Here is a 15,998-nt window from a genome sequence, read left to right on the forward strand (position 1 = left end):
ACCTTAAAGATATTAATAATTGAGTGAAAACACTTCAAAGATTCTTGGAAAATACATATCTCTTAAGCTTGGTTCTTTGCCTTCCTATCTACCAACAAAGAACTAAGCATCTCCATAGAGGAAGCAATAAATAAATAATGCCATCACTATTACAAGTAAGCAAGGTTCATGGAAATGAACCTGTAACAGTGGTACTCTAACCCCAAGAAACTCCCTAATGAACTACATGAAAAGAAGGAGATGCAGCATTTGTACTAACATACTTCTATTTCTTTAAAGACTGTGAGATGCAACTTCTCTTGGGTTTTTTTTGCAGATGTCCTAGTGTGTAATCACTCCCTTTATCCTTTCTACAAACACAAATGATAAACTTTTCCTTCCAGCTTGACTTTAACTGTTATTTTTGTTCCTGGGTCCAAATGAACATAAACTCAACTGGCATAAGAATTGTACTCACCTATTCATGAACTTGTATCGGCGGTGCAGGTAATAGATTTTTCTCCTGGAAGAACAGCAAAAATGAAGCCAGTCGAGAAGAAAACCCATCGTCAGTTACAGTATGAACTAGCAAGGAAGGAAAGGAGATTGAAGACAGAAGCCTGTAAGAGGTGGAGGAAGAGACTAAAAGAGAGATTAACAGAACTGTCACAGGAAGCCACACAAACACTGGTGGCATTTGAACTCCTAGAAGGTCATCATTTTTCCATTGCCTCCTCCTTTTCTGCTATTTGTCATGTGTGAAAGATGGAGATCCAAAGATGTTTCTATTTCAGAGAAGTTCATGAACTGTTGCAGGAATTCTTTAGGACTGACACAAATATGGATAAAGTATCTGACATCTACTAACGAATTATTAAGGCTGCATTTGGGGAAACACAAGGGGGATTTACTTAGAAAAGCCAGGAAAGCTGTATCTAATGCAGCACTATGCTGTAACACATGCAGTACCAAGCGGGGTCGGTGGTTGCTGTTGGGATAACATCCCTAGAAACAGAATATAGGCTACACAAGCAAATGCACATGTGCTCAGCACCCCGCCAAGTGTTCAGCACTCCCTCTGCCCCTCATACAGGCTGGTTTCTGTTGTCAGTGCAATAAGCTGTGTGTGAGAGCAAATGATGAGCAAGTGAGCAGACAAGGGAACACGAGCAGGCACATGCTGAACCCACTCCCAGCCTGCCTCCTGACCAGCTCTGCAGTGCAGAGCAGCCCCTAACCACCGTGTGTAGATCCAGGACAGAGTCCACCTCCTGTCCCTCTCCAGTGCTGGCAGCTCTTGTTCTTCTCATAGATGGCTATCATACCACAGCTGTCAGGATCTGACACTGCCTTCAGCACAGAGACCACATCTTCATGAGAGTTAAGAAAATCTGAGGGTTCTTGTGTGTGGATTTGGGACTCATACTCCTTACTGGAAGAACTGGGTGCCTGACCAAACTCTGATTTCCCCCTCCAGAGGCTGACATTGTCATCCACTGAAGGTCATTGTTAAATCAAAGTGGTTTCTGTGTATTCTGAGAGGCTCCATTGTGTGATGCAGAACTGCAGCACTTTTGGAAAATGAAGGCTTACACCACACATGCTCTAAATATTGTAGCAGATGTAGTGTAGGAATGCTGTTAGTGCCTTGGAAGCAAGTCCTCTAAAATAAGACAGCACTGATGCTTTATAAATGATAAACAAATTTGGTTAGTATTCCAAGTTAATTTTCAGAACTTTTTGACATTTTTGTTATCAGAGTCCATATCATGCTGGTGAGGTAGAATTTTCTAAACTATTTCGTGCTGGCCAGCCTTCTTTGGTTAGTGTTATTTATCTTGCTCTAGTCAGCAGGTACAGAGAAAGGTCAAAGCTAAGTGTTTCTGAGGATGCCATCCACTTCTTGATTTCGCTTCTAATGTTCAGAGGTATCCACCACTTTGTCACTCCTGCTTTGAAACACCAAGGATTTCCTCCAGTGATGCATGGACCTTGCACAATTCCAGCCTGAATAATCAGGAGCAATAAACAATCAGCAGCACTTAAAACAAGGGCTTAGACAAAGGCATCTGGAAACATACCATCTAGACTTGTGGACATGTCGTAAAATTTTTTGAAATGATAAACTGTACTGTTGTTTTTAGAATGAAATTGAAGAGCCTGCCCAGCAGTCACTAGTGAATTACCATGATTTCCTGTTAACAATGCTGTAATAATTCTCTTTCTATGGATGTGGAAAGAATGAAGCCATGATCCTGAAGCAGGTCAAGAAACCCTCAGTATTTTCAAAGCTTTCTATATAATCTGTGTGACACAGACTTTGCTATCTGCTGAGTGATCAGGATAGAAAAAGCTGCTCCATGACTAAATTCAGAGTTCCTGGTGTATTTCTGAATCATGAGACCTTACTCATTTGCTAGAGCAGGTCCATCTCAAGGAATGCCACAGAAGTCAGAGAAGGCACACTTTCGGCCTAACCCATTGTTTCTAGAACACTTTAAAAAAAGAATATTACTATCCTGCAATGAATTGTGATTGCTTTTGGAATTTTCTCTTTAGCACTAAAAGCGTAAGGAAGAACAGTTGAAGATTTGCTGTGAAAATGAAAACAAAATAAATACAAAATAAGGCTGCAATTTTGTCATTTATACATCTCCAGTTTTCCTTCTGAGTTCTCTATTGCTGCGTGATATCTCATACCAGAGGCATTTTTCATACTTAGGTAAGAAAAAATGGAAGGAATCCTACAAAGGCACCAGCTCACTATTCTGGGTCTGATCCTTTTCTTGTTCAGGAGTAATTCCATTAAAATTAATGGAGCTTTATGTTACAAACCCTGCTAAGTGAAAGAAGAATCAAGGCCTCTCAGTTCATGGGTTGTGGTCAGTTCCAGTGGAAGTCTTTATGCTACTTTAAAAGTTCTGATAACCAACAGAGTAAATACGGTATTTTACATAGAAAATTTCATAGACCAACATGCAAATAATATTTAATCAATTATAAAAATAGTCTGAATTTCAACGTGGAATTAATTTGGTTATCAGTAGCATTTAATATAATTTCTCTACTTTCTCAGCAGAAAAAAGCATTTATTGCTTAAATCGTTTTCCTATTAGATGGGATACTTATTCATACGTATTCATGTAATACTAATTCCATACTGTACAAGCAACTTACAGGTGCATACCAGATACGTCAAACAGACATGCACTTTCTGTGCTGCCTTACGTACCTGGATCTTCTTGACCTCCCATTGATTTCAATAAAATGTCCATTTAAAAAACAGCAGCGCACAAGTATGCAGGGGGCTCCAGCACTGAAGGGGTTAAAGGGCCTAAGGACAGAACACCCCATGAAAACAGCTGCACTGCTACAGCCCATCTCAAACCAGTATTGTACTGAAATTGTAGGCTTTAACAATAAACAGCAATGAACGTGGTATCTAAGGAATTCCATTTATATTTTCTAAAGGTGTGTGGCATCTTATAGAAGAGCTTTTCTATAGGCATTTTGGTGTTATTATCACATTTACTTTACAGTATAGTGTGGCTTTGGAGGTTGAGACAAAATACAACTACACCTACCTGAAAGGCATTCTTACATTCATTAGTTCAGCATATTTGCCCAGGACCTCCCAGGGGGCGTGCAGTTTCACAAAGATGATGTCACTGTTTGTTAGGGATGACTGCAAAAGAAAAACAATACAGCCACCAGGGCTTACTATTTCAAATAAAAAAGAAAGAAATCATAGTCAGTGGTCAATGTGATGTGTCACCCTTCCCAATTCCTGATTCTTCCTCAAATGTTGTATCAATATTTTGTCAACTCATTTTTCTTCTGCTCTCCTGAAAGCCATGCTGTGACTCCCTTCTGGCCTGCATGTGCTTCCTTTACATGGAAAAGAGGACATGGAGGGCTGACAGATGCATCCATGGGTTAGCTGACTGTACATAACATGAAGAGAACTTTATGCAGGGCATGCACATCAGCATGGCTGCTACCTAACAGGAAGCTGTCTGGCAAAGACAGGAGGATGCGTAGCAAAGAGGAGAAAAGGAGGAATTTACCTCTGTTTGCACTCAGGAAGAGACACAGTGCTCTACAAGACAAGTGCTCTACAGCAGGTTTGGCTGAAGCTGATGTGAGAACACAGAGAGCCACATGATAATACTGGAAGATGAAATGTTCAAATTCTAATGAATAAAAATGAATTGTTCATAAAGTTACATACAATACAATTTTAGACAAACAAGTGGATGATATTCCAAGAAATAGGCAGAGGTGTACTTAGTATGAGAAAAGGAAAGTATGACGACAGAAAACCAGGCAAGAAAATTGTTAGTTAGCTTTGGGGAGGGTTCCTCTGTTTTTCAGACATTGTCTTTTATTCAATGTTGCTCACATAAATTCTTGGTTAATTGTTGCTCACAATAATTCTTGGTTACAACTTACGAGGAGCTCTTAAATCTAGTATTGCTTATCTGGAAACTACTGTGACTGTATGGGTGGGAGGCTGACATTTTTACTTTTTACACTCTCCATCCACTATCCTGATAGATGCTGAAATTACTGAATTTGCATGTCCATGTCCTCAGAGTAGCTAAAAAATTATTACTAGTTTGTGACATGATAGGAATGCAATCTCCAACAGTTAAGATATATATATGATTTTCTTTAGCTCATCAAAAAAAACCCAAAAACCAAAAAACCAAACCAATCCAAAACAAACCAAAACAAACAAACAACAACAAAAACCCCAAAACAAAAACAAAGGAAAAAACCCCCCTCAAAAACCCAAACCCCCAACCCAATGACTATAGAGTTAACATTTTTAAACAAATATAGTATTGGACCATAATGGAGACAGAGAAATATTTGTACTCAAAGTACTAATGGGCTGCAAAAATGGATTTAACATATAAAGGAATGAGTGACTTTCTGGTGCTAAAAACTGAAGGAAAAAAATCTTCTTTGCATATGAATTGCTGAAAAATATTTCAATACAAAATGATAGAACAGCAACAAAATGCCCCCAAGAGACTTGCTTCAGAGACAATGAATTCACTTGCATTCTTTCCACTGAATTTAATGGATTCTAATTCAGGCTTTAATGATGTTTTTCTTTATAGGTACATTTCGAAAATTAGCTTTTATTTTCCCATGAGACTTCAGCAAGTAGATACCACAAAACCAAAACTAAATTCTGTTACTCTAAAAATCTCCTGCAAACTGCTCTCTCAAAGGTGAGGTTAAGTCAGCAGTGGATTGGCAGTTTTATCATAAACAACTTGGATTAAAAAACAAAAAAGAGCAAAATCTACCAAAACTCAAAAGAACCATCTAAGAAGCCCAGTATACAGAAAGAAACTACAGTACTGATACACCAATAAAAACTGAGAAATTGGGGAAATTTATTAAAAACAGCTTATAAACTTAGTGATGGCTGTTAAACAGGAAGTTTATAGGTATTTTCCAGCACATTGTAGTTTAAGCCGTACTAGATATGGGAGCCAAACATGACTTGTGAAGATGCTGTTTCACAAGTGAACATTATTTAAATGCAGTACCTTACGTGTTACATGTTTTCATGCAGAAACATGAAAAATTTCCAAATAGTTATCACAACACAGATGTTTAAAGAGTATTTTTCTACTCAATATCTTGCAGTGTTAGCACATCAAAATGTTTTCAAAACGATAATCAGCTTTGCCAACAGAAGATCTAACCAACAGAAAATCTAATCAAAATATATTTGGCAGGCTCAGTTATATTCAGAAAAAAAGAAATAATAATACTAAATTATTCATATGAAAATCCCTTTCTCTTGGGTTTGCTCATGTTAAACGTTCATAAAGGAAAGCACTAAGCAAGGCTGGGAAAAACACGACTGGAAAGAGAATAAAAAATCCAGATGGAGGATGAATTGAATGAAATGTCACATTCACCTAATCTAAGGAGTAAATAGCTAACCAAAATATCTGGAAAAAAAATAGCATGAAGACCATCTTCCTTACAAAAATACTTTAGTGAATGGAATCTCCTAAACTCTCATGGTTAGGTTAGTATTTAGACTCAATTTCCTTCATCTTATAAATGTTTCCACTGAGACTAGAGGAGCATTCTTTTGTTGTAATTGACTTTCAAGGTTTGGTTCGTTAAATGATTTGGAGAAGTAAACTCAATTTCACATTATGGGAACATGCAAACAAAAATCAATGTAACATTACTCCCCTTGGAAACTTAAATAAGACAACTATTGACATGAGCAATCTGCTATAAAGTGATGTCCAGATGATGAAGAAAGAAAAGCAGAGGAATTAAGGGGGCAGACCAATGAGATAAAACACTTAGCAAACACAGAAATGGAATAAATGTTTGGAATTGACCTATCCATAAAAAAATGGATTTTCTTCTGGTCACTAACAACTTTCTTGGTGGTCTTCAGAATAGTGTAAAGCCAGGGAGACAAGAGACTTAGCAGAATCAGACAACTGTACTCATCTAGGGTGGAAGGGACCTCTAGGGTTCACCTGGGTTAAGCCTCTGGCTAAGGCGGGGTTAACTTAGATCAGCCTGCTCAGACAGGGGCTTGTCCCATTGAGTAGTGAATATCTCCACAGGCAGAGATTTCACAGCCTTTGGGCAACCCACTGACTGAAACTGGCTCGAGAAAAGAATATTTTCTATTGAAGAACTGCTCTCTTCCCTCATAGAGAAATCTTGGCTTAAAACTACCACTTTCTAGACTTGTTTTTCCTTAAAAACCCCTTATTTATTACAAGAACTGTATTTAATTGTGTTCTCATTGAGAGGCTGTAGCAAGGCTTATTTAGTTTGATTGAACCATAATCTTCAAAATAGGTTTGTAGGGTAGAATTCAGATCATCAGAGTCTGGGTTACAGACAGTTAAAATACATCATGGCTTCACTGACAAACATCATTAGTACTGTATCATTGCTGCCAGTCCTCGAATACAGGCAGTACTATAGGTCCACATATTATAGACCTGCCCTTCTGGCAAGGCTACCTTTCCATTTTACCATTAAGTTTACGAAGCCATTGCTATTTCCCAAGGACATCCAATCAACCACAAACAGATTTAAAAACAAAGCCACATTTTCTTCTCCAGTGTCACTGTATAAGGAGTGGAAGAGACTAAAGCATGGGCCATTTAGGTAACTCCAAAAGCAGAAACACCTGCTTTGATGAGTTACAGTCATCAACTAGGTCGAGGAAAGTTTGTAAGGGTCAGGTTGTCATTCTCCTCCTAAAGCAGGCACAGAGTGGTGCTAACTGCTGGTTAAGTCCTGGCTACTGAGCTCCCATGTATTCCTGCAAGCATTCTAATGCCTTCTGATGGCAGGATTTAAATATATACATATATATATATTCATTGTTGACCTGACTCTGCTCATCCTGAACTTATCATTGTTAGTCTGAATAGAAGCAGAGTATGCTGACATGGAATGTCTCTTGAAAAGCCCTTATTTTGCTGTATTTGCAGGCTGCCTTCCAGGATCAAGGCTAAAGATTAGCCTTCTCTTTTGTCAAAAACCTTCTTAAACATTCTCCTCTGCCTAGCTAATTTTAGTTCATTATCAATAATATTGTCAAGTCATTTCAAGACAAAAGCAGATGTAGGTACACACCTCAATACAAGCATTTCTTAAGTCTAAAAGTTAAGAAATTTGAGAAAACCTATTCACAGTATATAACCTTGAAGAAGGATAAAATCACAGTGTCTCCAGTTGAATGGTGCCATTGTTTATTTACCTTGAGCTTACTAGGCAGGTTTTCATTCATGTATGCAAAACAATAGGGCAAAAAAAAGTCAGGATCCATTAAGGTGTTTTCCCTATAATTATTTAAGAGCAAATTACTCAAGTCTGGGTCTCTCTTCACATTTAAAAGCCTTCCTCATAAAAGTAAAATGAAATAAGTAAGACTTTGAAACAGATTCAACAACTAGAATTAATGTTACCTACTTTAGGAAGATCCTATAAGGCAAGTTAAAAAGCCAGAACAGAAACAGTTCTCTACATTTTGGCAAATATAGCTAATTTCTGGTAAGACCATAATGCAGGCAAAAACAGAAAAGGAGACAAAACCAACATACTTCCTCTAGTAACAATTCTCTCTGTAATCTAGCTCTGCATGATGTCTGAGTGCAGAGTAGTAAATAGTAACTACCACGGGTTCCACTGTTTTTGAGAATTACTTAACAGCACAGATTGATTTGCCATGTGGAGTGAATTAAGTGGAAAAACAAAACCCAGTAAATTTTAGTTGATTAAACTGTTCTTCCTCTGCAAAACCAAAGTAAATGTAAATTCACAGGGGTAATTCCAAAGAACTGGAAAAATAGAAGGTGTATTCTGCCAATACTTTTCCAGTGCATACATTACCACTGGGCAATTATTTAGATACTGTCAATATATGTCTGGTTTCAGGGAAAATATTGCATACTCACAAACTTCAGCCTCCACATTCATGCTTCTGAGGAACCTAATGAATAACAGTGCCAATATCTTTCATACATGTACTTTCAATCAAAGCACAGGTTTAGTGAAAAGGAGAATATATTGTTCACATTTTAATTAGGATATTAAGAAGCCTTTGACTTGCTAGAAAGTGTAGAGCAAAAGCAGTAAGGATGAAAATAAGAATAAAAAAGATAGCCTTACCTAAAATATAGGAAGCTGTTGATAAAAGCAATTTTGACCTGAGGACACTGACATGTGAAATGTAGAATAACTTGATGTAAGGAGACAGAGGTACGTGATTACAATTCAGAATGATTTTTATGTGAAATCTCATGACAAAATGTGATGATGAAGTAAAGCTTTGTTTTTACTTTGTAAAGTACTTGCAGAGGTTCTGCTTCAGTGGAGTTAGTAATGCAGGCAGGTGGCTGCTTACTGCCAGCATTCTGGCAATGTGTCATCTAATCCAGCTCAGAGCAGGTGTCATAGTTACAGTGCTTAATTTCTGGCAGCATTTGACAGGATCTCCGTTCTGGAACAGAACAAGGGGAAATGCTTGCAAATGCCCTTCTACGTAGACAAAACATATGTGAGTGGAAGGACAGCTTCAAGAACAGGGCAGGTTACTTGAGTAGAAGTAAAATGCAAATACTATCTCACCACTGCTCAAATTTACTGCGCAATGATGACCTCACAATCTGCAGTAGAGAAGCACAAATTCCTTTAAGATAAGAAACGACATCAGAAGGAAGTCTTTAATTCCAACTAATGCCATCTAAATCTGCAGAATAGATCTCACAGTAAGGCAACTTAGATGTAGTAAATCAACCATGGAAACAATATCCTCTGACTTGGACTGCACTTCCGAGAGAAAAGATTTAGAAATACCTGCAGCATGACTGTCTTAATGGAAAAGTTTGATCTGACTGTGAGGTAATGATAAAACATTTCTTGATAATTCCATCAGCAAATACTGAATGAATACAGGTTTAACCCATATGGGTAAGATCTCTGTGACAAAATAGCTAATAATATGGAATTTATCTGACAAATATCTTTTAATTCCTCTGGACTGGAAAATTACTATAAACTTGTGAACTCATTATTTGCAGATTTAAAAATGCAGATAGCTAAAATCTCTGGGCAGAATAATGCATTGTTACTTAGGAAAACAGTATTTGACATTGTCTCTTTACATGAAACATCAGTTATGGGCTCCAATTTTAGATTAAAAAATTTAATACTTTTTACAGTGGTAGTTGAGATCATCAAATCTTTTTGACTGTTCTATTGGCCAAAGAAAGGCCTCTTAAATACATTCTTTTACTTTTGGCATCACAGGCCACTAAAAATATATCACACAATTGTACTACATTTTATAAGGCAGCTTCCTTTGTGATTTATCCCAAGTGAAAAATATAAAACTGATATTTTTCCAATATGGATTTATTTCTTATTAACCATTTTTTGAAGTAGAAAATACTTACATTTAATGAATTGTCTATTAAATATTCATGTTTCCTTTTAGAGGCTTATTGGAAAAACATTACTTTAGTAAAGAAAAAGGTGTTTTATTTTTTGTCCAACAGCTAATTTCACAAACATAATAATCAATCAAACACACAAAAAGTGCAGGCAGGCTTATGATAGCTTTTTCATATGACTAACCTAGAGAAAACTGAATAAGCTGCTTATTGCATCATAGAATAATAGAGGCCGTCTAGTCAAATCTCCTGCTCTAAGCAGGGACAACCAGAGTGTTTTGTGGGGTCTTGAATATCTCCGTGGCTGGAGACCTTGCAACCCCTCTGGGCACCAGAGGGTCTCTGGACAGAAAGGCCACAGCTGAACTTCCCTGTGGATGCAGAAGTGTTGGCAGTAACCCGAGTTCCGAGCACCTGCCCATGCTCCAGCAGTGTGAAGCTCTTTGGTTGCTCAAGTCCCTCTTCAGAGTCTTGTTTCTCAGATCATACGGTCAAGGAAGACAACAAATACATATATGACTATCAGAGTAGACTCCAAAGTGTTTTCAGTGTCCACACTTTCCAGGATGCAGTGAGCTGTACACCCCTCTGTACACCTCTGTATCTGATGGCACGATTCAAAATTCTTTCTAAAGGGAGACATGCATGAGCTCAACAAGAGCACAGCTGAGGAAGAGACTACTCTTAATGTCACTGTCAGTTCAGTTCAGTCCACATGACACAAGGAAGCCTCAAGTTCTTTAAGCCAGCTACAAATCCACCACATGAGTAATTATAGGCAGAGGTGTTAGCCCATGCCATATGGGAAGCAGTGGGGTAATACACATGCTTGTTAGCATGGCTTGTTATCTCAGGTGCTGTCCCATGCTGACATGACTAGAATACCTACAAAGTCAGCTGGCAACACCTGGGTGGGTTTCTGCACCATGCCTGGCTGTGCAGGACAAACACAAGTCTCTGCTCTGCAGGGAAGTCACAGAAGAGCACTCTGACTGCTCCTTCTCAGACTTAATGCAGGTTCTCATTTTCCAGGGAAAAAGCACCAAAGAAAAACCAAGATCCAGTTAAATGAAGGGGAAAGATGCATGTGAAGAATGTGAATCACTCACAACTCTACCAGTTACAGTTACCCATAAACTCTGCTAGTCTGGGCAAATCAAATGCTTGTTCGCTCGACTCATATATCAATTTTCTGCGCCTTACTTATCTTGCAAGGATTATTAGAACTGGAAAGAGTTTGAGGAGCCATCTTCTGATAATTCATTTCACATTGTTCAAATCATTGCTGCAAAACTTTTCTGCCTGCCTCATCTAAAGGCAGAGACCTGAGCAAGCCATTTTCCCTTCCTTCTTCCCCTTTATACAACCTGTTATACAGTAGTTATATTTCTTTAATAAGATGTGGATTTCTGAGCAATTGCATTCTGTATAGTCTAACTAAGGTACTCAAGTGATCTGATACACTAAAAGCATGTAAACAAAATTTTACAAGGAAAGTTGTCTTGTAAATATGCCAAAGCATATGGTAGAGCAGCCATCTCTTCAGATACAACACCATTACTACATGAAAGGGAAGCTCATTACAAAGCAAAATATGATGGTGAGAATAGGCTTGATTACTACTATTCCGTTCACGATTCAAATTAAAATTAGAGAAATTGACCTTCTTTTAAATCTCAAGCCATGCTCAGACTGTGTAAGACTTCCCCCAAAAATTAAATACAAAACCCCAAGAGATAAAGGCAAATCCATCTTAATGTGCTGTCTTCAGCAAGCCACAGTTTCATGTTAATCATAAAAAGAAATCTCATGGTTTAGTGCAGAGTGGAAATTTCTAATAATTGATGGTCTACATGATTTTTCACCTGTCTGCTCTGCTAAGCTCAAAGTTATTTGACCTCTGAATGTAACTAGATCATCTGGTGTTAAAAACCCACACATCATAAACAGAAGAAAAACCCACTTTTCTAAGCAAAGATAGAGTAATTAGAATCTAACTGGAGACAAGATGAAGTTGAAATACACAACGTCTCTAAACTAAGAAGGGAAAATACTGGATCCTTTGTGCACCTCTTTGCAAATCCCTTCATTTGTTGGACATGCTTTAAATGAAACAAGGTTGAGGTATGACAAGGACAAATTATGATTTAGCTTTGGACTGTTCTAATTTGTTGTGATAAAGCAATGCCCATACATGGCACAATGAATTGTCAAGGCAGACGCCTAAACATGAGCTCTTCTATTGATCAATTACTGCTGTTCCCAGTGTGCCTACTGACATAAGGTGCTGGATGAAAACACCTCCTGTATGACACACAAGAGCAGAGCAGCACCAGATGGAGCTTATCTTATGTATCTTAACAGTTCAGATAAATGTGATAGAGCACAGAGATGATTTTCTCTCCTAAGTCAAAGCTCTTACATGCAGATTTAATGAGAGGAGTTGCAGAAAACAAACAAATCTTCTCTTTCTCGAAAGACAACATCACTATCACATGAGATAACGTTAGTTTTGATCTGATTGCATATGTTGCAAAGTGGTGTTACTAATCCTGAAATTGTTTGCTGAAACCTATTGGGTTTTCAGATCCTTATGATGCTGTGAAATGTAGGCCACAAGTAACACATACACTGGCAAAGAATTCCCCTCTCCAAATTCAGTTGTACCATGGAAACTGCTGTAATGAAGATTCTTTGCTTAATAGACAATAATGTCCTTCTCTAGAGATAAAAAAATATTATTGTCTTTAAGAAGTCCCTAGCTAACAAAAGGTAGCCTGTTCAGCTTACAAAAGCACAAGTCTCTTTTTTATCCATTGACAGATAAATATTTCTAGATTCTTTTTTTTTTTCTGATTTTCCATAAGGACTGTGCCTCTCAGAGCTGCAGCAGAGACTTCACAGTCCAAAAGTGAAACAGAAGTTACGAAAGAGTTTTTAGCTCTGTGGTACTATTCAGATCCTTTTATTCAGTGTGAAATTTTGGAGTAGAATTGAAATTCTCATCTATTGTAGCTCTGGAATGAGTATGCTTACAGCAATCTGTTTCTTTCTCTTCTACAGAGAAGTGTAAAAATGTAACATGGAAATAAAATTAAGGTCTCACTTCACTTAATAATCCCAGTTTTTCAAGTTCTTTATAGATGCACTATTACAGACATTTTCTTCTATTACAAGACTTCCCGACAGGAAAATTATAATTCCACTCGATAATTTTTGATGTAAATCAATATGGCTCACACATCAATGGCTCTATAGATAATAATAATAATTCTGCTGAAAGGAATTTTCTTAAAAACACAGCATTTTTGGCCCAATAAATATTATAAAAGATATTTTAAAATTGGGGGGAAATTCCATTAGTGCTACATCACTAGACAATGGCAAAAATTTTGCAAATTGCAGAACACCATCTCAACAAGCCACCTTTTAGGGTACTATAACTGCACATATACCTCAGGCTGTTGTTCCTGCCAAATATTTAAAATAAAACATCCAGCATGTCCAAGAAATGCAGTGTAGAAATATACTTTGCATCATTTGATGCAGCTTTGCAGAGTCACTATAATTCCTTGTGCTATACAAGCACACATACACTGTCATGCATAACCTCTTTGGAATGTCAGAGCAGAGTGGTGAATTGGTTAGGGAAGAAATGATATTAGAATTGTATGGCACATACATCTCCTGGTTCTTGGTAGTAGAGACTGAAAGTTTTGAACTGAATTGTTATCATCACAGTGACACAGCCGGTGAATTTCTTTTCTAAAATAATGTTAATGCCCTCCTGTCCACAACTGCCATATTGCTCTTCAAAAAAGGAAAGAAAAATCATAAAAATTAACTAATATCTGCAGCATAATATTTTAAAGCAACTCCCCCTTCCCCTTTCTGTGCCTTACACACACATCCAGAAACACAACTGACAAATACTTCTCTCAGTGGTAGATTTGTTTCCACCTCCAGAATCCCATCTGCATCTGGCTTGCTTATCTCCTAATCAAAGTCACATTTCTCTCATCAGGTTCCTCTCATCACCACAGAAGGCAACTAGTCCTGCCCATAGCTCTGGCTGTGTGTGATGTACAATGGAGACAGCTCCAATGCCAGATCTCTGCCAATGGCAGCCTCAGGAGCACAACAAATTAGAGATCTCTATTTTTTATAAATTCAGTTTCAAAAAGTAACAGGAAGTCATCTTAACTTTCGAACTGGAGGAACCTTGTATAAAAGATACATATACAATATTTCCCAAATTACCAAGGGAACAAGAATGTGGGAATTCTTGCTTTGTCCAGATAGTATTTAAGCACAAAATGGGAGAAAAATGAAAGCTTTAAAATATTTTTTTCTGGCAGATTTTAAGTGAAGAGCTCATCTAACACAGGTGTCATTTCCCCTTTAAAATATGAAAGGTTAACAGGAAAATATCAAAATACTAATAAGGAAAGAGTCCTGGGTAACAATTGAGCAATCACCACCACTGTACATGGGAGGTGGAAAGTGCAGTGACAGCAACACTGACAAGAAAATAGAAAGTCTAATGTTGGAAATGTCACCAAGTGCCTAAAGTGATGCACTTATCTAACATATGAATATTTTTAATGTATAATGAAGAGCAAAGGAAAATGGGGGAGGGGGAAACCATGCTCTGTGCTTAGGTAAATGGCTTCTCATGTGACAATCTAGTGTCTGACAAACACATTCTTGTAGCACAGAAGATAGAGAGGTGGCTGAGACTTAAATGCAGAAGATCACCATTAGAATCAAGAGGAGAAGTCAGCAACAGAAGCCAGACTAGGGTAAGATGCGCAAAGATTAAAAAAAAATCAAATTACGAGCATACAGGACTCAAATTCCCTAGTCTTTTATTGTGTGTAGCTATTCAGCTGGGGGGGTAAAGTACAGCTTGAATAAGAAATAGATGGATTAATTAAAGAAAGATTGGAGCAGGAAAATAAGAATGATAAAGAGTTTTGGGAAACTTGACCTAGGGGAAAAAGATTGTTTAAAACACAGATGGAATTCAACACACAAAAAATGCTAAGCAGAGACCACAGTAACATTTTAAAAATAAGTAAAAAATAGTTATGAAGAGGAAGAGAATGAACAGCACTCCATTTTCCTTCTCAATCAAACAAGAAATAACTGGATTAAATTGTAGCAAAGGAGGTTTAGGTCAGATCCTATCTAACACCACACTAGATCCTATCTAACCCCATTCTAGGACTTGGCATGTGGGGCTGTAAGGAATATATGAGTGGCTGAGAGTGCCTAGTCCAGGATAAAAGGAGAAGCCCTACATTATGCTCTCATGAGGATATTACTGCAATAAATCCTGTCAAGAAGGCAGAAATTGTTCCTTACTTAAAACTCTTTGTCCACATCCATCCACACACATTTTGCTTTCATCACGCTAAAGTCGATCAAGAGCTGTTTGATAAAAATAACAGAGAACTCAGACAAAAGTGGTATTAAAAGCATAATTTCTTCAAACACATCCAATATCCTTCAGAGGTGATTTTAGGAGTTTTCAACAGTATCTGTATGCAGCACTTACTGTGGAATATGTTATTATTTTACCTAAAATTGCTTTCTGAGATCGTCAGTTTTTATAGGCTTCAAGATCAAAATTTAGCTGCAGAAATACGTCTTCCCTTTGTTAGAGGCATACACTCAAAACGACTCAATTTACAAGAGGCTAGGAACTCAAGAGTAACACAATGAAAGAGATCGGTGCTTTTAGATATTGGTAATAGTTTGTTGACTGACAGTGCACAAATTCTAGGTATTTAAGAAAACCTGACACATATTCATGTTCCCATTTTAGTTTTAGGAGTTTTAGGAACTGACTGTGATAATCTCTGAATATGGGATAAGGAATAAAAGGGCAAGTAATGCGTTCGCATCCATGTATATCCTGATGAGACCTGAACCAAACTGTGGCCCAGCACTATGTCCCAGGCTGTTGATCTAATTTTACTTTTCTGTAGTCACAGGAAATAAAATGCTGGTGCAGAGACCCTGATTGCAAAGGCTTTTGTTAGATCA

General features: G+C 37.6%; 1 protein-coding gene across 7 annotated transcripts in view; it reads right to left on the bottom strand.

The window, feature by feature from the left end:
• Window positions 1-15,998, bottom strand: part of ANO4 (anoctamin 4) — a 178,298-nt gene that overhangs the window by 66,907 nt on the left and 95,393 nt on the right. For 5 of the 7 annotated variants that reach the window (XM_017737972.1, XM_017737971.1, XM_017737968.1 and 2 more), the window contains 3 exons: window positions 3,564-3,664; window positions 3,212-3,313; window positions 458-502 (listed from right to left, as the gene is read on the bottom strand). In XM_017737972.1, the coding sequence (XP_017593461.1) occupies window positions 458-502; window positions 3,212-3,313; window positions 3,564-3,664 (248 nt within the window). The remainder of the gene's footprint in view (window positions 1-457; window positions 503-3,211; window positions 3,314-3,563; window positions 3,665-15,998) is intronic. The other 2 variants (XM_017737969.1, XM_017737973.1) reach the window with 2 other exon arrangements.

Source organism: Corvus brachyrhynchos, unplaced genomic scaffold (genome assembly GCF_000691975.1).
Source record: "Corvus brachyrhynchos isolate BGI_N302 unplaced genomic scaffold, ASM69197v1 scaffold56, whole genome shotgun sequence".
In the NCBI taxonomy this organism is placed as follows: Eukaryota; Metazoa; Chordata; class Aves; order Passeriformes; family Corvidae; genus Corvus; species Corvus brachyrhynchos.